General features: G+C 42.7%; 2 protein-coding genes and 1 non-coding gene across 7 annotated transcripts in view; 2 read left to right on the plus strand and 1 right to left on the minus strand.

The window, feature by feature from the left end:
- ARMC10 (armadillo repeat containing 10) overlaps window positions 1–27,348 on the plus strand; it is a 123,694-nt gene that overhangs the window by 76,105 nt on the left and 20,241 nt on the right. The window lies entirely within an intron of this gene.
- NAPEPLD (N-acyl phosphatidylethanolamine phospholipase D) overlaps window positions 1–27,348 on the minus strand; it is a 92,363-nt gene that overhangs the window by 14,817 nt on the left and 50,198 nt on the right. For all 4 annotated transcript variants that reach the window (XM_024990878.2, XM_024990874.2, XM_024990875.2 and 1 more), the window contains 1 exon segment: window positions 10,758–11,064. In XM_024990878.2, the coding sequence (XP_024846646.1) occupies window positions 10,758–11,048 (291 nt within the window). In that variant the 5' untranslated portion in view covers window positions 11,049–11,064.
- LOC112446520 (U6 spliceosomal RNA) lies at window positions 18,124–18,230 on the plus strand. The gene has a single exon (XR_003034525.1). It is a non-coding gene; the product is annotated as a U6 spliceosomal RNA (small nuclear RNA).

Here is a 27,348-nt window from a genome sequence, read left to right on the forward strand (position 1 = left end):
TGCAACATGCTGTCCACACCTGGAAGCCAGCAACAAACTGGCCATCAGCACAGGATGGTTCAGGAAGATGGGGTACACAGAAGGGAAAATTACTCAGCCGTGAAACTCCATGAAATCAGACATTTACAACAAAAATTCTCACATGACCAAAAACTAATGAGAAACTGTACTAGAATACCATATGACCTGCAAGTGCTATCTGACCAAACATACAAACACATCGATTTCTAAAGGGAAACAGACTCACAAACGTAGAAAAGAAAATTAGGGGATCAAAAGGGAAATGCTGGGAGGAAAGAATAAACAATCTATTTGGAATTAACACCTACATACTCACAGATCTAAATCAGTAAGAAACCTGGCCCAACTGGCTGGCACAGAGAAACTTCTTAACACTGGAATAACCTACATGGGAAAAGACTCCAAAAAAGACTAGGTGTTCACATCACGGTATGTGAATCGAGATGCTTGTCCCCTAAAGCATCAGCGTTAATCAACAGTAGTCCCACATGAATGAAAAACGACAATCTACGATGGAAAGAAGCTGACTCAGTTCCCATGCCTGGCTCCTCAGGCCTCGTACTTCCTCCCTGGAGCCTGAGCTGGCTGCATCCTAATGTTGCAGTCATGGGGCTCAGGGAGCTGGGACCCATGTGGTAAGAGAGTATCCCCCTTGGACCTGTCCTGTCTGGAACCTCAGGATGGGACCAGACTGTCCTGATGCAGGAGGGTCACTGGACAAGAAAGGTAAGCAAGGACTGGAAAAACACGACTGACTCTGGGCTGCATAGCTTTGCAACATCACCTGGCTTCCAGACATCCTGGTGCTCCAGGGTCCCCACAGAAGCCTCCTTCCTTGGAGACCCTAGCCCAGAAGATAGAAACCTCAGCACCAATCCTTGGCATAAGCTGACATATGTTCAGAGTGAAGGGTAAGGGGTGGAAGTACTGAGACATTCCAGGGCATTTCTTCTGGCACCGGGCGTTTCCAGGAACAAGCCAGGAGCAGGTTTCCTAACGCCTCCTGGCCCTATTAAATCACTGCTAGGACTGTGAAAATGCTGCCGCCTTGTGGACACTAATATAAGTACCACTGGAAAACCAGTGCTCTTTTGAATTGCACCAGAAAGCCTGCAAAGCTTTAATTTAATTTTATTTTATTTTTTAATTTTACAATATTGGTTTTGCAAGAAAGTCTGCAAAGCTTTTAATCACCTGGAGAAATTTGCAGGTTCCTTGGAGGAGGAAAAGGCAACCCACTTTGGTATTCCTGTGTGGAAAACCCCATGGACTGAGGAACCTGGAGGGCTACGGTCCAGAGGGTTGCAAAAATTCGGAGGAGTAGCATGCAGGCAGGTAACTGAAAGAAAATTCAAAACAGGGCTAAACTTCAGGAAGCCCATTTAAAGAGGGAGATTTTTCTCGGGCTTTTACTAAAAGACAAATACTAAAGATGCTCAGTATCCATTAGTAGATAAGTTCAAATGTTAACTACAATGAAGGGTCACCTCAAACCAGAGGAGCCATCATTAAAAACTCTACACACAGTAAATGCCGGGGAAGGTGTGGGGAAAAGGAATCCTCCTAGCCTTCTGCTCGAAAGGTAAACTGGTAATAGTCACCACAGAGGACACTATGCAGGTTTCTTAAAACACTAATTACTGCTCCATTTGATCTGTAATCACACACCTGTGCTTGTATCAGAATGAAACTGGAATGAGAAGACATGGTCACCTGAGGTTTCATTGCAACATGCTTTCAAGAGCCAAGAACTGGAAGCCAGGCCCCAGCTGTTCACCATCAAACAGATATAAGAGGAAGACATCAAACGGACATAAGAGGGGGCACTTGGCCGTGACACACACTGAAGTGAGTCCGGTCACAGTGGACGGGAAACACGAGGAGCAAGTCAGAAAGAGCACTAGCACGTGCTGTCACCCCAAGAACAATCTGAAAACTGAAACAAAAACACCAATTTGTAAAATAGAAACAGACTCACAGGCTCAAAGAGAGACATTTAGGGTTACCAAAGGGGAAAGCTGGGAGAGAGAGATAACCTTGCAGTTTGGGATGAACATCTGGACACTGACAGGTATAAAATAGGAAAAAGGACCCCCTGCCAGGCTCCTCCATCCATGGGATTCTCCAGGCAAGAATACTGGAGTGAGTTGCCGAAACTTTTCCAGGGGATCTTCCCAACCCAGGGATCAAACCCGGGTCTTCCACACTGCAGGCAGATGCTATCATCTGAGCCACCAGGGAATCTCAAAAGGGAAAAAAGCTGACTTTATTCCCCACATGCCTGGCTGTTTGGGGCTGGTATTTCATCCCTGGTATCTGAGGCTGGATCCTAAGGCAGGACTCTCATGGGGCCCAGGGAGCTGGGAAGGATGCACCAAGAAAGCAACCCCCTTGGACCTGTGGTGCCGGGAACCTCAGGCTGGGACCAGACTGTCTTAGTGCAGAAGGGCCATCCAACAAGTAAGCTAACAGCTAAGTGCATGGAAAACAAGTCAGACCCCCTGGGATGCAAGAGCTTTGAAAAGTCAGCTAGATGCTACATTTCCTGGGGCTCGGGGACCACACCTCTGGTCCCCTTCCTTGGACACCCCACCACAGAGGACAGCAACCTCAGCACCCATCCTTGGCATAAGCCGAGATGTGTCCCAAGGTTAAGGGCAAGGGGTGGAAGAATTGAGACAGCATCTCTTCTGGCACCCGGGGTTCCCAGGAACAACCCAGGAGCAGGTCTCACCCTAGTCGCCTTGTTCCCTGTAGAACCAGTGCCTGGAATGGGCAAATGCTGCTGCCTGTAACAGTACCTGGAAAACTAGTGCTGAGGTGGACTGCCGCATAAGACCTGTGGCTTTGCAGGGAAACTCCCCTAGAGAAATGCACTGTAGGTAATGACGAGGAAATACAAAAGAGGGTGAATTTCAGGATATGCAGTGAGGTAAATTTTAGTCATAACGTTCTATCGGGGGGAAAAAAAAAGCCTAGGAGCACCTCCATAGCTCATTAGTCGAGAAATGCAAATTCTAGCTATAATGAGGGATCACCTCCCAACATTCAGAGTGGCCATCATTAAAACCTTTACAAATGACAAATGCTGGGGAGCCCTCCTAGCTCGTTCCTCAGAAGGTGAAGTGGTAAGAGCCACCAGTCAGACACTATGGAATTCCTTAAAAAATAATTAGAGCTAAATTATCTGTAATCTCACTCCTGGGCACATATCTGAAAGAAACTATAAAAATTTGTACACATGAAAATTCACTGCAACACGATTTCAATAGCCCAGACTCGGAAGTCAAGACCAAACCGTCCATCACCAAAGAGATGCATAAGGAAGACAGGGTCCATATATACAAGGGAATATTACTCAGCCATGAAACAGAATGAATCAGACCACTTACAATGATAGTGATGCCTCTGGAAAAGCTCATACTATGAGAAGCAAGTCAGATAAGGACCAGTAGCATGTGAAAGCACCTCCACGACCCATCTAAAAACGGATACAAATCCATCAATTTGTAAAACAGACTCACATCTCAGTATTTCTGAATCAAGGTGCTTCACACCTAAAACAAACATAACCATATTAATCAACTCTACTTCAACATGAGAACCCCATGAACAGTATGAAAAGGCAAAAAGATATGACGCTGAAAGATGAGCCGCCCCCGGGTCGGCACGTGTCCTATATGCTACTGGGGAAGGGCAGAGAAATAGCTCCAGAAAGAATGAAGAGCTGAGCCAAAGTAGAAATGATGCCCAGTTGTGGATGTGTCTGGTGGTGAAAGTAAAGTCGAATGCTGTTAAGAACAATACTGTACAGGAACCTGGAATGTTAGGTCCATGAATCAAGGTAAATTGAAAGTGGTCAAACAGCAGATGACAAGAGTGAACATCAACATTTTAGGAATCAGTGAACTAAAATGGACTGGAATGGGCGAATGTAATTCAGATGGCCGTTACACCTACTATCGGGGGAAAAATCCCTTAGGAGAAATGAAGTAGCCCTCATAGTCAACAAGAGTCCTGAAAGCAGTACTTGGATGCAGTCTCAAAAATGACAGAATGATCTTGGTTCGTTTCCAAGGCAAACCACTCAACATCACAGTAATCCAAGTCTATACCCCAACCACTGATGCCGAAGAAGCTGAAGTTAACAGTTCTATGAAGACCTACAAGACCTTCTAGAACTAACACCAAAAAAAGATGTCCTTTTCATCAGAGGAGATTGGAATGCAAAAGCAGGAAGTCAAGATACCTGGACTAACAGGCAAGTTTAGCCTTGGAGTACAAAATGAAGCAGGGCAAAGGCTAACAGTTTTGCCAAGTGAACACACTGGTCATAGCAAATACCCTCTTCCAACAACACAAGAGATGACTCAACACATGGATATCACCATATGATCAATACCAAAATCTGATTATATTCTTTGCAGCTAAAGATGAAGAAACTTCACACAGTCAGCAAAAACAAGCCCTGAAATAATTGTGGCTCAGATCATGAGTTCCTTATTGCAAAATTCAGACTTAAACTGAAGAAAGGAGGGAAAACCACTAGGGCTTCAGGTATGACCTAAATCAAATCCCTTATGATTATACAGTGGAAGTGAGAAATAGATTTAAGGGATTAGGTCTGGTAGACAGAGTGCCTGAAGAACTATGGGCAGAGGTTCGTAACACTGTACAGGAGGCAGTGACACAAACCATCCCCAAGAAAAAGAATTGCAATAAAGCAAAATGGTTGCCTGAGGAGGGCTTACAAATAGCTGGGCAAAGAAGAGAAGTGACAGGCAAAGGGGAAAGGGAAAGATAATACCCAACTAAATGCAGAGTTCCAAGAACAGCAAGGAGAGATAAGAAAGTGTTCTTAAGAGAACAATGCAAAGAAATAGAGGAAAACAATAGAATGGGAAAGACTAGCGATCTCTCCTGAAGAAGGCAATGGCACCCCACTCCAGTACTCTTGCCTGGAAAATACCATGGACAGAGGAGCCTGGTAGGCTGCAGTCCATGGGGTCGCTAAGGGACACGACTGAGAGACTTCACTTTCACTTTTCACTTTCATGCATTGGAGAAGGAAATGGCAACCCACTCCAGTGTTCTTGCCTGGAGAATCCCAGGGACAGGGGAGCCTGGTGGGCTGCCGTCTATGGGGTCACACAGAGTCGGACACGACTGAAGCAACTTAGCAGCAGCAGCAGCAACAGCAGCAGCGATCTCTTCAAGAAAATTAGAGATACCAAGGAACATTTCATGCAAAGATGGGCACAATAAAAGACAGAAATGGTATAGACCTAACAGAAGCAGAAGAGATTAAGAGGAGTTGGGAAGAATACACAGAAGAACCGTACAAAAAAGATCTTAATGACCTGGATAACCACGATAGTGCAGTCACTCATTTAGAGCCAGACATTGTGGAGTGTGAAATCAAATGGGCCTTAGGTAGCATTACTACGAACAAAGCTAACGGAGGTAGTGCGATTCCAGCTGAGCTTTTTCCTAAAAGATGATGCTGTTAAAGTGCTACACTCAATATGCCAGCAAAATTGGAAAACTTAGCAGTAGCCTCAGGACTGGAAAAGGCAAGTTTTCATTCCAATCCCAAAGAAGGGCAATCCCAAAGAATGTTCAAACTACAACACAACTGCGCTCACTTCACACATTAGCAAGGTAATGCTTGAAATCCTTCAAGCTAGGCTTCAGCAGTACATGAAACAAGAACCTGCAGATGTATGAGCTGGATTTAGAAAAGTCAGAGGAATCAGAGATCAAATTGCCAACATCTGCTGGATCATAGAAAAAGCAAGGGAATTCCAGAAAAACGTCTACTTCTGTTTCACTGACCACGCTAAAGCCTTTGACTGTGTAGATCACAACAAACTGTGGAAAATTCTTAAAGAGATGGGAATATCAGACCACATTCCCTGCCTCCTGAGAAACCTGTATGCAGATCAAGAAGCAACAGAACCGGACATGGAACAGACTGGTTCAAAATTAGGAGATGGATACATTAATGCTGTACATTGTCACCCTGCTCATTTCATTTCTATGCAGAGTACATCATGCAAAATGCCAGGCTGTATGAATCACAAGCTGGAATCAAGATTGCTAGGGGAAATATCAACAATCTCAGATATGCAGATGACACCACCCTTTTGGCAGAAAGTGAAGAGGAACTAAAGACCCTCTTGATGAAGGTGAAAGAACAGAGTGAAAAAGCTGGTGTAAAACTCAACATTCAAAAAACTAAGATCATGGCATCCAGTTCCATCACTTTATGGCAAATGATGGGGGGGGGGGATGGAAACAGTGATAGACTTTATTTTCTTGGGTTCCAAAATCACTGCAGATGCTGACCACAGCCATGAAATTAAAAGACGCTTGCCTCTTGGAAGGAAAACTATAACAAACCTAGACAGTGCATTAAAAAACAGAGACATCACTTTGCTGACAAAGGTCCGTCTAGTCAAAGCTATGGTTTTTACAGTAGTCATGTATGGATGTGAGAGCTGGACCGTAAAGAAGGCCAAAGAACTGATGCCTTCGAACTATAGTGCTGAAGACTCTTCAGAGTCCCCTGGACAGCAAGATCAAACCAGTCAATCATAAAGGAAATCAACCCTGAATATTCATCAGAACGAATGATGCTAAAGCTCCAATACTTTGGCCATCTGATGCAAAGAGCAAACTCATGGGAAAAGACCTTATGTTGCAAAAGACTGAGGGCAGGAGGAGAAGGGGGAGACAGAGGATGGTTGGATGGCATCGTCAACTCAATGGACATGAGTCTGAGCAAACTCAGAGATAGTGATGGACAGGGAAGCCCTGTGTGCTGCATTCATGGTGTCACAAACAGTCAGACACGACTGAACAACAACAACTCCAACTTAAACTAAAAATTAAATGACGACCTAAAAAGGAAAGAAGCAGACTCTATTCCCACCTCATGCCTGACTTTTCAGGGCTAGTATTTCATCCCTGGAGCCTGAGAGATTATAAAGCTGGACTGTCATGGGGCTCAGGGAGCTGGGAAGGACATGCCAAGAGAATAACCCCCTTGGACCTTTGGTGCCTTGTACCCTGTAATGAGACCAGAATGCCCTGATCCAGGAGGGCCATCAGAAAACTAAGCTAAGCTAAGTGCAGGGAAAACACGATAGACCTCTGGGTTGCAATAGCTTTGAGAAGTCACCTGGCCTCCATGTCTCCTGGTGCTCCAGGCATTCCCACCTACAGCCTCCTTCCTTGGAGTCCCCACCTACAGAGGACAGCAAGCTCAACACAGCGCTTTGGCAGGGGCTGAGATCTGCCCCAGGCTGAAGGGTAAGGGGTGACAGCATCGAGACGTAGCCCAGGTGGGTGTTTCTTCTGGCACCGTGGGCTCCCACTAACAACCCAGGAGCAAGACTTGCCCTCATCTTCTAGTTGCCCTTAGTGACCAGTGCTGGGAAAGAAGAGATGCTGCTCCTTTGTGGACACTTCCCAAAATAACAACTGGAAAACCAGGAGTGAGGAACTGCATCGCAAGGCCCGCAGAGCTACTGTATTCATGGCTTTCCCTCATGCAATGTGCTGTCCAAGGCAATCAAGAAGCTCTCAAGAAGCTCATTTCAACTGGCAAATATTACTCACAAGGCTCTTTTAAGGAAAAAAGCCCAGGAATAGATGTTCAACGTCACTCGCCATTAGAGAAATGCAAATCAAAAGTATAATGAGGTATCATCTTGCACCAATCAGAATCACCAACATCAAAAAGTCTACAGAGAATAAACGTGGGAGGGGGCTTCCCTGGTGGCTCAGTGGGAAAGAATCTGCCTGTGCATGCAGGACACATGGGTTCAATCCCTGGTCCAGGAAGACCCCACATGCCTCAGAGCCACTAAACCTGTGTCCCAGGACTACTGAGTCTGAGCTCTAGGGCCCGGGAGCTGCAAATACTGACCCCACGCGTCGCAACTACTGAAGCCTGCTCACCTAGAGCCTGGGCTCCTCAAGAGAAACATCCGCAATGAGAAGCCCACACACTACAACGAGAGAGCAGCCCCTCTGCTCTCTGCAACTGAGGAAAGCCTGTGCAGCAATGAAGACCCAGTACAGCCAAAATTGAACAAATTGAACAAATTTCAACAAAATTGAACAAATACATAAAATTTAAAAATAACAAAGCATAAATAGTGGAAAGGCCATGAAGAAAAGGGAACCCTCCTATGTTAACTGGTAACAGCCTTTATGGAGAACAGTATGAAGGCTCTTTAAAAACTAACAGTATCAAGCTATATACCCGGCAATACCATCCAGGGTGTCTGTCAGAGAAATCCGTAATTTGAAACGACAAACGCGTCCCAACAGTCACTGCAGCACTATTCACAGCAGCAGCACACGGATTCAGCCAAAATGTCCATCAACAGATGAAGAAGATGGATGAAGAAGATAGGTAAGGAATATGTGGTGCAGATCCATATAAGGGAATATATACTCAGCCATTAAAAAAATTGAAATTATGCCATCTGCAGCAATGTACATGGCCCTTCCAATGATCATACTGAGAGAAGGAAGTCAGAGAAAGACAAATAAAATCTGGTATCACTTTTAGGTACAGTTAAGGAAAAATGATACAAATGGAGTTATTTGCAGATAGACTCACAGACTTGGAAAGCTCAGTGGTGGCTGCTGTAGGCACAAGAAAACCTGGCAGTGAAGGATAAATTAGGAGTTTGGGGTTAACATGTAGACACCATTAAATATAAAACAGATAATCAGCATGGATCTCTGTAAGGAACAGGGTACTCTTGTCACTATTTCGGTAATACCTACATGGCAAGAAGCTTGTAAATCAACTCTGCTGCTGCTGCTAAGTCGCTTCAGTCATGTCCAACTCTATGCGACCCCAGAGACGGCAGCCCACCAGGCTCCGCCATCCATGGGATTCTCCAGGCAAGAACACTGGAGTGGGTTGCCATTTCCTTCTCCAATGCATGAAAGTGAAAGGTGAAAGTGAAGTCACTCAGTCATGTCCGACTCTTCTCGACCACATGGACTGCAGCCCACCAGGCTCCTCCGTCCACGGGAGTTTCCAAGCAAGAGCGCTGGAGTGGGGTGCCACTGCCTGCTATATTTTTAGAGGCTGTGGCCCAAATACCAGGAAGGAATTTTACCCAACAGGTAGCCCACCCATCTTGGCCTCCTGCCCTAAGCCCCTCTTCTCACAGCTTGACTCCACGTTTCTCTTCATACCGGGTTTTCTAGAAGAAACAAAAATGTTCTTGTTCCTCCCATCCACAAAGTTTAAACATACAATAAGGTTTTATTTATTAATCTCCTGACTCACTCTTAAAAAGTGCTGGGAAAATATTATTCATGCTAATTCTGTTAATTAGGATTAATAGTACGCACATTCCATGGCATTGAAGTGACAATATGGGTTGTGTTTTGTTTTTTAATCCCATATCCTTTAAAGAAAAATGGACACACTGACCTAAAAGATCCAATGTAGCCACCACCCACTTACTCCCACCTCCTGCCTCACTGCGGATCAAGCCTTCAGGGATGTCCCCACTCTTTTCCCACCCACTTCCCACTTCCAATCCCATCCACTTCCTATGTCTACTTCCTTATCTCTCAATTCCCCACAATGTCTGACAGGACAGGCAGTGCTGGAAGAGACAGGACAAGGTGGGTTAGGAGGAATAGAGCGGCAAGAAACTAAGAGAAGCAAGTCCTACTGCAATTAGGAGCCGCCCCTCCCAGCCAAAGCGAAATCTCATTCATCTAATCAACCGTGGGCCAAAGTTTGTTTCATCGTAAGTATAACTGCAATATTGAAAGGCCAGGAACCTACTCTCAATTTTTAAAGGAATGGAAGGTTTTTTGATGATTTCTTTTAAAATTTTAGCAGCTTTATCCAAGAATGAAGAACCAAGCACTCTAGGCTTAACCCTCATAATCCATATTCCAAAGCACGGGTTAGTACAATCTGGAACACGTCATGCACTCTCACCTTTTGTGACCTTCTTCATGCCACCATCCACTGGGAAAACCATTGCCAAATACTTTTTATCTTTCTAGGCCTACCTCAAAGATCATCTCTTCTATAAAACCATTTCCAATCCCACCAGTCAGAATCAACAACTTCCTTCCCTGAACTTTTAAGACATTCTGTTCCTACTTCCAGCTGCTACCGGATCAGAGCTAGTTACACACACGTGCACTCTGAGGCTCCACTATGAATGTGAAGGTACCTTATTCATGTCATCTCTCCACAACCTTATCCTATAAAAGGGCTCGATTACCTAATTGGAGTGTCATAATACAATTTACAGCAAAGTTAAGGAATACATATATTAAGAGCAAATATACAGGACTTCCCTGGTGCCTCAGTGGTAAAGAATCTGCCTGCCAACACAGGAGACACGGGTTTGATCCCTGGCCTGGGAAGATCCCACATGCCGCAGAGCAACGAAGTCTGTGCAACACAACTATTGAGCCTGTGTTCTAGAGCCTGGGAGCTGCAACTCCTCAGCCCACATGCTGCAATTACTGAAGCCCAAATGCTCTAGAGCCTATGCTCTGCAACAAGAGAAGCTGCTGCCAACGAGAACCTGGGCACCGCGACTAGCAAGCAGACCCAGCTTGCCACAGCCGGAGAAACACCCACACAGCAAAGAAGACCCAGCCCAGCCAAATAAATCAATAATTTTTTTTTAAAAAAAAGAGCAAATACACAGCACTTGGAAGACAAACGCTACCTCTTTGGAGCATGGAACGCTGCTGTGATCTCTTTCCGTTATCACCCATCTGAGAAGACTTGGAATAGAGGGATTTTTCCACGTTGGCCAAGGGTTAACAAATCTCCCATCCTTTCCTTTCTTTGATTTAGTTACATCTTCTTCTAGTCTGTAATCCAGTTTGAAACTCTTCCTGGAAAACCTAGAAGAATCACTTCCTCCAGAATTTCGTGAATTTTGGCGCTTTCTTACTGCTTCTTTAGGATACTGGTTACTTGTCATCAGGAGCTGGTTGGTTTCATTTTCATCCATGTTCTTTGGTGAAGACCTAAAAACAAAGAAAGCAGAGGGAAGAAGAATATATTGAGTTTTAACATAAAGAAGTTAAAACATACACATGCTGTTATGCCTCTATTAGGCTGAAACTTTCTTCCTACAAAATATCATTTTAGAATCCACTGTTGCTGCTGCTGCTGCTGCTGCTAAGTCACTTCAGTTGTGTCCGACTCTGTGCGACCCCATAGACAGCAGCCCACCAGGCTCCTCCGTCCATGGGATTTTCCAGGCAAGAGTACTGGAGTGGGGTGCCATTGCCTTCTCCAAGAATCCACTGTTATTGCTTGCTAAATAGAAAAGGTGTTTGTTTTCCTTATTACTGCCAAACATTTTAAAAATTGCTTATGTGTTGTAATTCAAAACAAATCTACTTCACTAGCCAGCACTGAAACATAAGAAAAATTTCCATTTCAATAAGTCTATAGAATAAAGTAACTTCATGAATTTGTAATATTTCATATCTACATTTTTTAAATATCATGGTTAATAACACATAATAAGAAGGATTGTCTTAGTTCTTCCAGGATATTTCATTAATTCCAATGACTTACTACAACCCCACAAGGCCTAGTTATTTTTACTTTGAAGACAAACTGCTGCTGCTGCTGCTATGTCACTTCAGTCGTGTCTGACTGTGTGTGACCCGATAGACGGCAGCCCACCAGGCTCCCCCGTCCCAGGGATTCTCCAGGCAAGAACACTGAAGTGGGTTGCCATTTCCTTCTCCAATGCATGAAAGTGAAAAGTGAAAGTGAAGTCGCTCAGTCGTGTCTGACCCTCAGCGCCTCGACCCCGTGGACTGCAGCCTTCCAGGCTCCTCTGTCCATGGGAGTTTCCAGGCAAGAGTACTGGAGTGGGGTGCCATTGCTTTCTCAGTTGACAAACTAACGCCCTCCAAAAAGTGCACTGAGTCCAAACACCAAAAAAGGAGATACACATTAGTTGAGAGACATTTCATCAATGTAACAGGTTAACAATACAAATTTCAATTAACTCAGATATAGAACCACAAGCATGAATCCTAGCTCTACGAATTTAATCAAGTGTCCTATCCTCTCTGTGCCTTGATTTCATCTAAAAAATGGAGATGATAATAATACCAGCCTCCAAAGTTATTAAGAGGATTGAAAGAGCAAATCCAAGTAAACCACTTAGAAACATGCAGGCAAAATGTATACAGCAAATGTAACACACGTGTATGCACATCCTCACATGCGTTAGTCCCACGCATCAGGCTCACCAGCTCAACAAACCCGAGCCGTGGCTGCCACCCTCTTCGTTACTGCTCCTACGCCCACTTACACCACCTCCCTCAAGGCACTGAAATCCTTGCTTTTGGGCTATACAGGATTCCAGACACATTAAAGTGAGCAACGATGCAGTAAGACTATCCATTCACCTGCCAAGGATTTCATCCCCTTCCTATTCTGTTAAACGAACATTTGCTTTCTGAGAAAAATAAGCACAAATAACAGAGAGCTAAGCATTATGATTTGATTTCACTGGTGTTTAAACAGAAATATTACCAGGAAGAAAGGGAAATAACTCAAACCCCAGGATGAACACGTACACACAACCAAACACTTTTCCCCCAAAACTGTCTGGAGTAAACACTTCATGGTCCAGAGAAAAAGTGTATTAAGAAGCCACAGCTGACGAAAGCTGAAGCACCCACTTCCGCTCAGGCATGGCTGCTAGTGCGAGAGCCCAAAAGCTACCACAGTCTAACCAGCTTGATGTCTTGAGCAGGTGACTTAACCTTTCCAGTCCTCCATCATCTTATCTGTTAAATACCTACTTATCTCAAGTGAGGCTTCAAAGGATTAAATGACATAATATACATAAAGTGCCTGCTACTCACACAACTAATTCTTTATTCCCTAATCCAGTTAACATCTAAAGTTGTTAACTTCTATTAGAAAGCAAAGGATCTGGGAGATTTATCTCAGTTCCTCCTATAGAATAGCTTTACCTGGGTTATAATAAAGTTTGGGTCCAGGCAGAAACAAAAACCATCCATTTAAACCCTACTTCACTGAAGAGATGAAAATACACAGATATAGAGTTTAAGTCACTTCTGGACAAGATAATATGTCTAGCCAATGGCAGAGCTTGACCTCATGCCCACCCCCTGGGATGACTAACAGTTTGTGAGACTGTGTGCACTTGTTACACACAGACATTCATATAGACACACATATGTAATAATTCTACCAAATGTATAATAAAGTATTGGCTCACTGTTTTCAACAATCAAGAGATAGGGGAGAAAAAAGAAAAGGGAACTCTGACTCAAAACCAAACACAAAAAACTCAAAGCAGGGTTTTCAGACAACACCCAGTTGTCAAATGTACCTGGAACATAAGATGCAAGAAAGGCTTTGAGAGTCGGGGTGGTAAAGGTGTGAGGATGGGATGAAAAGGACGGGCCTGGGGCTGTGACATTGAGGAGGTCTAGCTACACTCAGGCAATGCGGAAACACTAAAGGCACTTAAATAGGGCATGTTTGGGGACAACAACTCTGGTAGCAGGATAAAAACAAAAATGGAGTGGCTAAAACCTGGAGCCAGGGACAGAAATGAACGAGCAAGAGACAGAAGAAACCCAGAAGAACGTCACTAACAGTGAGGCTCTATGCTGCATGTTTCACACACTGCATTTAAATTAACATCCCCAGCAAAATTTCAAGGCAGCTATCATAATCATTTATTTTTAACTGAAGAACTAAAAGGCAGAATAGCAGATCAGGCAAAAGATGATGAGACGGTGATAGTGAGAAAGGAAAGATCAATTCAGAGAGACAATAAAGAAGCTGCATCACTAAGATTTGAGAGTCTCTGGATGGTGGCCAACTTTGGCCACTTTGTAGGGCAGGTTGGGGCTAGGAGTTAAAAATGGGATGAGTCAGAACTGGAAGCCTACTTAATCCAGTAAAGGATTAGGGGAAATTAAGTACATGTTTCAAGTGTGGAAGAGAAACTGGATCTGTGCCCCAGGGAGTCTGAGGCAGGGTTTGAGATCACAGGGAAGGAAGGATCCAAGGTGAGCACTGATACCCAGTGCAAACGGATCTCTGGGATCCAGGCTGCTCTGGGGGTGATGAAAGAGAGAGCAAAGAGGCTTCCAGGGGCCTGGAGACCGAAACAAGGGTGAAAAATGGGTTTGGGGACTGTTTTCTTCCTGGACAAGAAACTTTTTTAAAGTTGTCTATTCACATGGAAGCCATTTTCCCCCCCGACTCAGGCTTTCATCCAGATTAATCCTTAGAAGCAGGTCTCCACCAAAACCTATCCTCTCTTAACATACCCCACCCCTAACACATACAAAATCCAGACTTCAGAAGAGAGCTTTTTAAAGGCATATCTTTTTTTTTTTTAAAGAGGGGGATGTGGTAAAGGGGAACCTCTAGAGATGTCCTTTGTTCTCAGAATGAGGACAAAGTCAGTAAGACGGCCCGTGAGGGTGCGTGCTTCCAGCTCTGCCCACACTCTCCTCTGTCCCAAATACGGGCCCTTCGTCTGCTTCCTTCATCTGTCTGCTCAGATGCATCACACGCCCCTGCAGGGCCCCCTTGCCGCCACAGTGCTGTGCACGTGACTCTTCATGTATCCCTGGGGTGAGAGGAGGGAGCAGCACATAGACACCGCTGAATCCACAGGATTGTGTACGCCCATGACGGTGCTCAAACAACGCAAAGTGCTGGCGCTATGATGCACCATTGCACGCTACACACTCTAGGCGTGAGATGATCAGAAGGAACCAGAAGAACAAGACCCCAACTGCGACCACCTGGGCTCGTTCCTTTGGAGGAAAAGTACTACAAGTGCATCTGGTGAATGTGCCCAATGACAAGCTTTGTCAACAGATGATCCGGCAACCACGGCAGCATCAGCCTGCGGAGACACACAGAGCTGCTGGATGGCTGGGCCATGCGAAGGCTCTGCATCGAATATCACCCTGGTGGTCACTCTGTAGTGGATACAGAACAATCTCACAAAGACCATCCACTGGATCCTGCTCTGCTGACTAGCTTTCAGCTCTGTAAACTTAGAAAATAAATCTCACTGAACATACCCAGGTTGGAGTTTCCTTTTTCAAATGTAGCAGACTTCCCAATTATTTTTTGTTATATATCTGTCTCCAATTTCAGAATTTTCACTTATGGTGAAATTTCACTTATGGTTAAATAAGTGAAAATTCTGCCTTGATTTCTGGCCAACACGGAGTACAAGGAGAGAGGCGTATTCATAAATGTACACCGTCAACAACCTGTTACAAAAGGGGTCTCAAAAGTTGATGAGGATCTTTATATTATACTGATTTTCATCCAATTTAAGACACCATGGATTCGTAAAGCAATTGTTTTAGGTGCCACTTAGAAAGTTAAAATGTTATCAAAGAACTAAATGTAAGACCACATACTATACAACTCAGAAGAAAACACAGGGAGAACACTCTTTGACATAAATCGCAGCAGTATCTTTCTGGATCAATCACCTAAAGTTAAAGAAAATAAAAATAAAAATAAACCATTGGGACCTAATTAAACTTAAAGGCTTTTGCACAGCAAAGGAAACCATAAGTAAAATGAAAAGACAACCCCCAGAGTGGGAGACAATATTTTCAAATGAAGAGACCAACAAGGGATTAATCCCCAAAATGTAGAAATAGTTTATGCAGTTCAATATCAAAATAAATAAATAATCCATAAAAAAATGGGCAGAATATCTAAATAGACATTTATCCAAAGAAGGCACATGGATGGCCAAAAAGCAGGTCAAAGGATGCCCAGCATCACTTGAGAAATGCAAATCTAAATTACAAAAAATGAGGTATCACCTTACACCAATCAGAATGGCTATTACTAAAAAAAAAAAAAAAATCTACCAACAATATATGCTGGAGAAGGTGTGGAGAAAAGGGAAGCCTGGTATACTGTTGGTGGGAATGTAAATTGATACAGTTACTATGGAGAACAGTACAGAGGTTTCCTTATAAAACTAGAAATACCTGGAGTAGGAACTGGCAACCTGCTCCAGTATTCTTGCCTAGAAAATGCCATGGACAGAGAAGCCTGTGGACAGTCCACAGGGTCACGAAGAGTTGGACAGAGCTGAGCACACACACGTACAGAATACAGATTTTTCCAAACAGTGTAAAAGTAGGCCCCAACAAGTTGAATCAACTTTTCACGGAAAGCAAAATAGATTGTATATTCAGTTTTGAGTGATGGTTTTCAATTTTAATAGGAAAAGGGCCCAAATGTAGAATTTGACCATAGCCAGAAATTTCAAGATAATATGCAGTTCATGTCTTGTTTCAATAAATGATCCCTCAAAATTCTGGCCTTTACCTCAAACTCCAGTGGATCCTCTCTCATGTGGCCAGAATCTAGTTTATGTTCATTGTGGCCAATCTTTGGCCAATGTTTAACTACAGTTTCAGAAATAAAGGCTTGTTCTCTATATTGATCAAAGTTTTATGATCCTTTTCTAAAGCTGTGGCTTCATTTTGCCAGAATATTTCTGCAATTCTTTAAAATATTTGCTTTGAGTTTGTCAAGAACCAACAGGAACTGTGTGGTCTTCAGCTGCAATGTAACACCACTTTAAACTACTGAGTACTTATTATGCACCTCTTAATTCACATATCCATTTTGACACTAAATCCAACACTGCATTGGAAGATTACTGTTTTTTATCTGCACTATAGTTTCAAAATCAGCGTGTTCAGATATAACCGTAAGAAAGTATATTATGATGTGCAATTGGGTTTGATTCATTGAAACTTTCAAGAACTCTTCCTTTAAATCTGATCTTTGAAAGTTGCTCAATATATCTATGGAAGTTTCCACAACCTACAAAAAAAAATAATAACTAAAAACAGAACTAACATATGATCCAGCAAGCCCACCTCTGGGCATATATCCGAAGAAAACCATAATTCAAAAAGATGCAGGCACCCCAGTGTTCCCTGCAGCACAATTCACAACAACCAGGACACGGAAGCAACATAAATGTCCATCAGCAGAGGAGTGGATACAGAAGATGTGGAATTCGATAAGATTCCATATAATAATGGAATATTACTCAACCATTGAAAGATGAAATAATGCCACTTACAGCAACATGGGTAGACCCAGAGATGATCATACTAACTGAAGTCAGACAGAGAAAGGATCATATATCACTTATATAGAATATAAGTAATACTTACATACAATATAAAAGAACAATAGAAATGAACCTATTTACAAAACAGAAACAGACTCACAGATTTTGAAAACAAAGTTATGGTTACCAAAGGGGAAAAGTTGGTGGGAGGAGGGATAAATAAGGAGATTGGGATTAACATATATATATACTACTATATATAAAATAGATAATCAACAAGGACCTAGCTTATAGCATATGGAACTCTACTCACTACTCTGTAATAACCTATATGGGAAAAGAATCTGAAAAAGAAGAGATATATGTGCATGTATAACTGAGTCACTTAGCTGTACACCTAAAACTAACATAACATTATAAATCAACTACACTGTAATATAAAATAAACATTAAATTAAAAAAATAAAAGTGAATTCAGTATTTTTGATATCAGAACATACAGTTCTGAATATTTTCCAGGTAAATGTTAGCATCTTTGATATGTCATGGATAGTCACTCAATTATTATTTATTAAATACCAAATCTAGGAAAGATGATTTCCAATGTTACAATTCATGAGTATGTTGAAATCTCAAACACACATTGTACTGTTATTTATTCCTTAATTTTTTAAATGATAAAGCAACACATTCAATTCCAGGCAGCTGGCAATCTTTAAATGTCAAAGAAAGAAAAGATAAAACACTTCCTTTTGAAATAAAGCATTCTTGTTTTTGGAAAGCGTTTTACCCATGTGTGCAGCTTCTGAAGTAAAATATTCGTACTTGGACAGCCTGTCTTCACCAAATGTCGCAGTTCAGACCTCTCTTTGGTTAGACACACAGGAATAAAAGTTTTTCTATTAAGTTGGCATTTAATCTTCTAAGAAACGTAGAGGTGCTCGCTTCGGCAGCACATATACTAAAATTGGAACGATACAGAGAAGATTAGCATGGCCCCTGCGCAAGGATGGCACGCAAATTCGTGAAGCGTTCCATATTTTTTTGAGTGCATAATGAAGATGGCCTGAAGGAGGGGAGGGCTGGAGAACGGTGGCTTTCATTCCAAGATCCAGGGATTTGGGGAAAAGGGGAAACTGACCTTTGGGGGGGGGGGGCGGGGGAAGGGTGTGCTTTTACACCAAAAAATCAAGAGTATGCAAGCATTTCTAAAAAAAAAAAAAAAGAAACGTAGAGAATGCACTTGATAATTACTAGATAGAATTTATGCTGTCCTTTTGGAAACAAATTGGTCTTAAAAATTTTATATTTTATATTTATCAGTTGTCACAGAGGCTTTATTACCTCAAAATCTGTTTCTGGATTCTAGCTTTCTTTTCCAAACTTAGCTATCAATATTATTCACAAATCCATCTGTTGTTCACAAAGGAAAAGAGGGTCAGCAAATTAATACTTAATTACCAAGATCCCCTGGAGGAGGAAATGGCAACCTGCTATAGTATTCTGCCTGGAAAATTCCATGGACAGAGGAGCCTGGCAGCCTTGCAAAAAATCGGACACAACTGAGCATGCACATACTGCAATGTTATTAATATACAACTCAGTGACAATTATTGTATGAACAACGTATTAGTTAGAATGTATATATATATACATGATTATACTTAGATATATGTATATATAATATATAATCTACATTAGTGAGCAATTTATCTTCACAGTAGTGGAAAGTACATTAGTTGGGAATCGGGACAGGACTCAATTCTCCAATTAACTAGAGGTTAAGCTTAGAGAGAAATTTAACCTCTCTAAACTTGGGTGTGGTAGTGGTTTAGTCTCTAAATCGTGTCTGATTCTTGCGAGCCCATGGACTATAGCCCTCCAGGATCCTGTCCATGGATTTCCTAGGTACAAACACAGGGACAGGTTGCCATTTCCTTCTCCGGGGGATCTTTCTGTCCCAAGGATCAAGCCTGCATCTCCTGCATTAGCAGGCAAATTCTTTACTGCTAAGTCAACAGGGAAACCCAAATTTGGGCTTCAGTTCAGTTGCTCAGTCGTGTCCGACTCTTTGAGACCCCATGAATCGCAGCACACCAGGCCTCCGTGTCCATCACCAACTCCCGGAGTTCACCCAAACTCATGTGCATCAAGTCAGTGATGCCATCCAGCCATCTCATCCTCTGTCACCCCCTTCTCCTCCTGCCCACAATCCCTACCCAGCATCAGGGTCTTTTCCAATGAGTCAACTCTTCGCATGAGGTGGCCAAAGTACTGGAGTTTCAGCCTCAGCACCAGTCCTTCCAATGAATACCCAGGACTGATGATCTCCTTTAGGATGGACTGGTTGGATCTCCTTGCAGTCCTAGGGACTCTCAAGAGTTTTCTCCAACACCACAGTTCAAAAGCATCAATTCTTCGGTGCTCAGCTTTCTTCACAGTCCAACTCTCACATCCATACATGACTACTGGAAAAACCATAGCCTTGACTAGACAGAACTTTGTTGGCAAAGTAACGTCTCTGCTTTTCAATATGCTATCTAGGTTGGTCATAACTTTCCTTCTAAGGAGGAAGCGTCTTTTAATTTCATGCGTGCAGTCACCATCTGCAGTGATTTTGGAGCCCCCCAAAATAAAGTCTGACACTGTTTCCACTCAACTGCTAAATAAAGATAATACCTAACTACATCCTTAAAGGACTGTAATGAAGAGCTATGACATCATAGGTTAGTATTTCTCCTGTGTTAAGTCATTTCAGTCATGTCCAATTCTTTGTGACCCTATGGACTGTAGCCCACCAGGTTCTTCTGTCTGTGGGATTCTCCAGGCAAGAATACTAGAGTGGGTTGCCATTTCTTCCTCCAGGGGGTCTTCCTGATCCAGGGATCGAACCTGTGTCTCTAACATCTCCTGCACTGGTAGGCGAGTTCTTTACCACTAGCACCACCTTTCTCACTGCTACACGAATACAAAGAGTATTACTATTATTTGTGATCAGAGGAGTAAATAGAGTAAATATGACAAACAGAACCTTAAGATCCAACTGAGCTGTTTTTTTTTTTTTTTTAGGTAAAGGATAACATCCTAAAATTTCAGATTTTAAAATTCAGATTGCTGAAATTTTTCTTTCATTAAAAATTTTATGTAAGAAAAAGTAATAAAAAGTTTAAGTGTCCTTATTCTTTATATACATCAGTTATCCTCTGTGTTAAAAAAAAAAAAGAAACTTTAAATCTGTCTTATAAAGTGCTCATCTGATTATAGTCAGAAAAATTACTTTGACAAATGATAAAGTTAATACACACACATACACATATATATACACATATATGTGTGTATACACACACACACACACACACACACACGGCTTCCCAGGTGGCACTAGTGGTAAAGAATCCACCTGCCAATGCAGAGACATAAATGTGGGTTCGATCCCTGGGTGGGGAAGATCCCCTGGAAGAGGGCATGGCCACCCACTCCGGTATTCTTGCTTGGAGCATCTCGTGTACAGAGGAGCCTGGTGGGCTACAGTCCATAGGGTCACAAAGCGTCGGACACGACTGAAGTGACTCAACACACAACACACTGTATCAGGACCACCCCGCCACCCAGTAGCCTGGCCCACATCACAAACCTGAACCCAAGTCAGCCTTCACTTAGGGGAAATACCTGTCAAGGAGTCCAAACATAAACCATGCACAACCCTCCAATTTAGCTTAACTAGCTTATGACATTACCCTAGAAAATGGACCTGCTGGCTTTATAAGGAAATGACCAGTCTCTTGGCCAATTGAATCCTGTTTCCAGGCTGCCTCTTCTAAGGAGTTCTTCCGTAGAACTCCCTTTTGCCCAAAATCCCCAGGGAGAAGCACTCCACTGTTTATGAGGCCCTGTACTCCCCCAATCCATGGGCTGTTTTCCCTTGAAAAAAGGGTTGCAAACTGGTTACTACATTGTTTTGTTTTTGTCATTTGACACAAATAATTCCCAAAGAAACACTAACTTACCAAGAGCACACAGAGCTGAATAAATGGTTAAACCACATAAAATTTAAAAAAAAATCAGAATAGGCAGTTTTGAGAAGGATGAAAGTAAAATACAATCAGACTCTGCAGGATACAAATTAGAAAACATGTTTTCTTTTTAAAAAGCAATCAAGAACAACTAATGTCCTTGATCATAGAATGCCAAAGGCTTTGAAAAATTCTTTGCTATTGGACAAAATTCAGTATGTTGAGCTAGAAATCATTTCACAGGCTATTTATAGGTTTTAAGTCACCAAGATAAACTCTGTAGATGCTTCCTCTATGATAAAATTTTTCCTATATGTTAAAAAGAGACCAAAGCTTTGATTAGGATTAGAAAACAAAACAAAACAAAAAAAGATAAAGAGCCAGCTTAAGACCAAAGCCCATTCAAAAATACAACTTCCAGTATTACAAGAGGAATCCTTGGGATTAGCAAATTAAAATGGCATGTTACAGCAAATTGAGAAGACACGCATAAAATAAGTTTAATGAAATGATATGGTCATCACCTCCTTAATATCTTGAAAATAATACCAAACCAAAAGTGCAGATTCCTTTCTGGTATAATCAATAATACAGAGAATTATTTAATTGAAAAGGTTGGGAAGGATGAGAAGGAAAAAGTCTAAACTGATGCCTGCATGACTTCAAAATGTATCACATTTTGACCTCTAAATATGTAAAGAGGATCTTAAATGTTCATTTACTATTCCTTAATCCTAGGTTTCAACAAAAATACACTTGTCAAAATGTGGTCTCGGGCTTCCCTGGTGGCTCAGTGGTAAAGAATATGCCTGCCAATGCAGGAGACATGGGTTTGATCCCAGGTTCGAGAAGATCCCACGTGCTTTGGAGCAACTAAGCCCCACACACCACAACTACTGACCTGGCTTCAGAGCCTGGGAGCCAGAACTACTGAAGCCCACACGCCCCAGGGCCTGTGCCGACAACAAGAAGCCTGAGCACCACAGCTAGAGTAGCCCGCGCTTGCCCCAACTAGAGAAAAGCCCTCACAGCAACGAAGACCCAACACTACCAAAAACAACCAAGGTTATTAAAAAGAAAAATATGGCCTCTCCTTCTCCTGCTCATAATCAATGCTGGAAAAAGAAAAACTGCCTGTGTGTGTTTTTATAAGAAGATAATTGCTTTACAATATTGTGCTGGTTTCTGCCACACAGCAATATCAATCGGCCAAAGGTATACAGACATATGCCCCTTCCCTCTTGAACCTGCCTCCCATCTCCCACGCCATCCCACCCCTCTAGGTTGTCACAGAGATCTGGGTTAAAAGCTGCCTGTTCTTAAAGCATAACTCATAAGGAAAGGCAGAGAAGGCAATGGCACCCCACTCCAGTACTTTTGCCTAGAAAGTCCCATGGACGGAGGAGCCTGGTAGGCTGCAGTCCATGGGGTCGCTAGAGTCGGACACGACTGAGCGACTTCACTTTCACTTTTCACTTTCATGCATTGGAGAAGGAAATGGCAACCCACTCCAGTGTTCTTGCCTGGAGAATCCCAGGGATGGGAAGCCTGGTTGGCTGCCATCTATGGGGTCGCACAGAGTCAGACACGACTAAAGCGATGCAGCAGCAGCAGCAGCATAAGGAAAGGAACCGAGAAATGTGTCTTCATAGCTCCTGGACAGATACGAAACATAAAGAGGGGGAAAATGCACTCTTTTAAAAAAGTTCTGACCTCAGTTCTGGTTCCAAATTTGTCCTACTGAATTCTGCAACCTTTAAAAAGTTACTTACTATCAAGGCTCACTTTCTTCATCTATAAAATGAGAGGACTGGACCAAACCTGCACAAAGCCAACCCTTTTCTAACAGTCTTTGCACCAAACAGCCCATTTATGCCACTCTGGAGCTGCTGAGTCTGAAGTGGCCAAGAGCCCTGGGCTGCCCCTCTCCAGGGCCCCAGCCTCCTAGGAAACTTCCAGCTCAAGTAGCTCAGATCTGGCCACTTTCCCTAGGCCAAGTTAGCAAGAGATTTGGGAATCTCCCTGCAATGCAGCAAACCTGGGTTCGATCCCTGCGTCAGGAAGATCCCCTGGAGAAGGGAAAGGTGACCCATTCCAGTATTCTTGCCTAGAGAATTCCATGAACAGAGGGGCCTGGTGGGCTACAGTACGTGGGGTTGCAAAGAGTCTGACACGACTGAGCGACTAGCACTTTCACTTTCAAGTGAAGTATTTTTCGCCTGAGAACAGCGGAGTCAGCCACAGGGACAAGCTCTAGTTTCACAGGTTGATGGGGCAGACCAGGAGTCATTCAGAGCAGGAAGTACATCAGAAGGCATTTCATGACGAATCTGATACATCAAACAACCCTTAAGACTTTCAACCTTAAAATAAGATTTGAGATATCATTTGTAAGGGCCTCTAGTTAAAGCGTTTTTAAAGTCATATTTAACAAGCACAGTTTGTCTACTGTATCTAAATTCTAACTCTCTAGGTACAGTGGGTAATACAAGCCCCTAACTTCCAAGCATTCAAAATCCTTCAGGGACAAAAAAAATAACAAAACCCATAAGCAACCATACCATATTTACAGAAAGTGTCAGCTCTGAATAATGAAAAGTCATCTTTAGAATAAGGCACTTCCAAAACAATGGGCCCTACATCTTGAAATGGCAAGAAACACTTTTCCTTACGTGCCAAGTATTAATAGTTCACACTGACTAAGTCCTTTGATTACCAGGGTCAGGAAGACTGAAAAGGCTCTTAAGCTCCTAAATGCAGACAAGTTAAAGGGCCCTCATGTTGACAGAGGGTGACGGGAAGCAGGCAAGTCACTAGAAGGGTTATGTGATTCACTGAACACGGCAGAAGGGCAGACATCATTTTGTCTCTTGCGGATCCTTTGTGAGAAAAAGGTAAATGACAAAAACCAAACCAACAGTGGGGGCTTTTCAAGGAAGCAAGGCCCAGGGCAGTACTGGGGTCAGACCCTGGTCAGCCAACCTCCTGTCAGTACAACAGGCTCAGAGTAAAGGCCTTCAGACAGCCCTAAAAGAACCTTGAGGCTCAAAAGTATTTTGAGATCCCTGAGTTAATTCAATATTTAAGAATACTAGGATGTAGTAAATTATACAAGCATTATAAAAAAAAAGAACATAATGTACATTTTAAATCATTTATCAGGAAAAACCACATTATCAGGAAAAGATGCACAGGAGATGTAAAACATTTTAAAAATAAATACTTCTCAACTTGGCACCCCTGTCATGTTTTCTAAGCCTAGTTTCCCTGTTTGATGCCTATTCATTGGATTATTGGACGAAAGGTACATAATCCTTCAGCCCTGTGTCTGGCACATAGTAAGTCCTCAATAACTAAGCCACTGTTTTACTACATGCTAAACACTATTTTAGTAATAAGGGTTAGTGGAGAAAATTCCACTTTGAATTCCATTTTGACATTTCTGCACTAATAAGATGGGGGCTGAAGGCAGTGGCGTGAACAAACATGAAAGGAATAAAGTCTGGATGTTTCTGTTCTTCTGTTTGAGGAAGATACAAGATTCTGGTCTTCCTAGAATTCACACAACTCAAAAAAAAGGAAACCACGATTCCCCACAGAACTCTTATGTAATCCCACAGCTCCATGCGGCCCCACCTACTCCTCCAGATTCACCAGGAGGCTCTCACAAACCTTGGCAGTGTTTGGTTCTGAAAATAACAATCTCGGCCCCCTTCAACTCCCCTTATTGTCCCTAGAGAACAAAAATAAGCAAGCTCACAATATTAATAGCAGCCACATCCACAACTTGCACTCTCCCCAGAGCTTGAGCCCCAGTTACTGAGGTTCTCCAGCTCAAAAAAAATCTTTCACAATAGGAACAGGCAAAACAGGCAAGCAAGGCCAGCTGTAGTTAAGTGTCCCCCAAACATTCACCGTCTCACATGTCCTATCCAGGTACTAAATCTCTGAGCTCTCCCACATTCCCCTTCTGACGGTCAAGACAGGTTATCAAGGAGGGCTCTGCTTGTATGACTGACGACTGATAGAGAGCAAAGTGGGACTCCTCCCTAGAGTATTTCCAAGCCAGCCGGGTACAAATCCTCAAACTTGGGGTTCTCAGTGCTGGATGCACATCAGAATTACCTGTGGAGCTTTTTAAACTACACTGGAGGCTCCTGAATCAAAATGCCAGGCAGGTGTTCCCCAGGCAATTTTTAAAAGCTCTAGGGGTGATTCTGACATGTAGGCAGGGTTGAGAACCACTATTCAATCAGCAATTTGTGCAAAGCTAGCTCGGGCATTTACATTCTCCAGCTCAAAGAAAACACTTTGGCACCCTTGAATTTATGCTAGCTTACCAGTTGCCAACAACAAAGCCTATTCTTCCTCCAAAGTCTTGCACTCCAAGTTAGCAAGGTGGCCTAACCTCAAGATGGCTACACAGTACTAGGACCGGGAAGACTGCACTGCCAGGGACAGGGGCTGACAGGTCACAGACTCGTGCTCAACCGGCTGAGTCACAAATTCAACTCTGTGAACCCAAGAAGCCAAACAAACAAACAAAATGCAAAACACACTTAGTGATAACGAACATGGTCTATAATAACCCACAGTAGCCTATGCATGATGAATGCTCAATGTATTTATTGAATGAATTAATGAATAGGAGCTTAAATCATAATTACTCTTCAGTGGGATAGACTTAAATTTTTCTCAGAGAATCTGGTGGAAATCAAACTACAGGAGAAGCAAAAGTAACCAAAGTATGATGAAACAAAATTCAATAAGGGGCATTCCCATTAAGACTACTAATTATGGAGATAAAAATTGAAAAATCTTTATCAAGGAATGCTGAAGTAGCTGAATTCTGCGGTGGTAAAGTGGTGACAAGGAGGTAGAGACCAGAAGATGCCACCATAAAATCCAGTCCCCATTTTCTCTTCAGTAACAGAATGCCAGTTATACTTAGGGTAGCTATGCCCCAGCTGAGAAGAAGAACTAAAGAGCCTCTTGATTAAAGTGAAAGAGGAGAGTGAAAAAGTTGGCTTAAAACTCAACATTCAAAAAGTGAAGATCATGGCATCCGGTCCCATCACTTCATGGCAAATAGACAGGGAAACAATGGAAACAGTGACAAACTATTTTTGGGGGCTCCAAAATTACTGCAGATGGTGACTGCAGCCATGAAATTAAAAGACACTTGTTCCTTGAAGAAAAGCTATGACCAACCTAGACAGCATATTAAAAAGCAGAGACATTACTTTGTCAACAAAAGTCCATCTAGTCAAAGCTATGGTTTTTCCAGTAGTCATGTATGGATGTGAGAGTTGGACTATAAAGAAAGCTGAGCACCAAGAACTGATGCTTTTGAACTGTGGTGTTGGAGAAGACTCTTGAGAGTCCCTTGGACAGCAAGGAGATCCAACCAGTCAATCCTAAAGGAAATCAGTCCTGAATATTCATTGGAAGGACTGATGCTGAAGCTCCAATACTCTGGCCACCTGACGCGAAGAACTGACTCACTGGAAAAGACCCTGATGCTGGAAAAGATTGAAGGCAGGAGGAGAAGGGGACGACAAAGGATGAGATGGTTGGATAGCATCACCAAGTCGATGAACATGAGTTTGAGCAAGCTCCAGGAGTTGGTGATGTGTAGTGGGAATTCCTAATAATGTACTTTCACAGCCATGAGAAATTCCACAGAAATTGCACCTAGAAAAACAGTATATATTAAGAAATTATGTTAATGATTACCTTTCATGTTTTTCTTAAGAATAATCTCCTTGTTACAAACCTCAAGGCCAGAACCAGAAGGGAGTATGACTGGGATCATAAAAGCATGGACCTTGGAACATCGGGTCGGTGCCAGGCATGAACTCTACCTACACACTTGCTAGTTGTTCCCGAGACTAGCCCAGAGGGAACGGCCTGAGGTAACACAAGGAGATCTGGACTATGGCAGTGCAGTACAGGACATTTAGGAGTACGTGATTAACACAACGTGTGTCTTGAAAAAGGTAAGATCTGTCAATGTATGGCAAAACCACTACAATATTGTAAAGTAATGAGCCTCCAATTAAAATAAATTTATATTAAAAAAATAAAGTTCATATGAAAAGGGAACAAAAAAAGATAATATCTGAGAAAATCTTGTAGTCTGCAATTAG

Source organism: Bos taurus, chromosome 4 (genome assembly GCF_002263795.3).
Source record: "Bos taurus isolate L1 Dominette 01449 registration number 42190680 breed Hereford chromosome 4, ARS-UCD2.0, whole genome shotgun sequence".
Lineage (NCBI taxonomy): Eukaryota > Metazoa > Chordata > Mammalia > Artiodactyla > Bovidae > Bos > Bos taurus.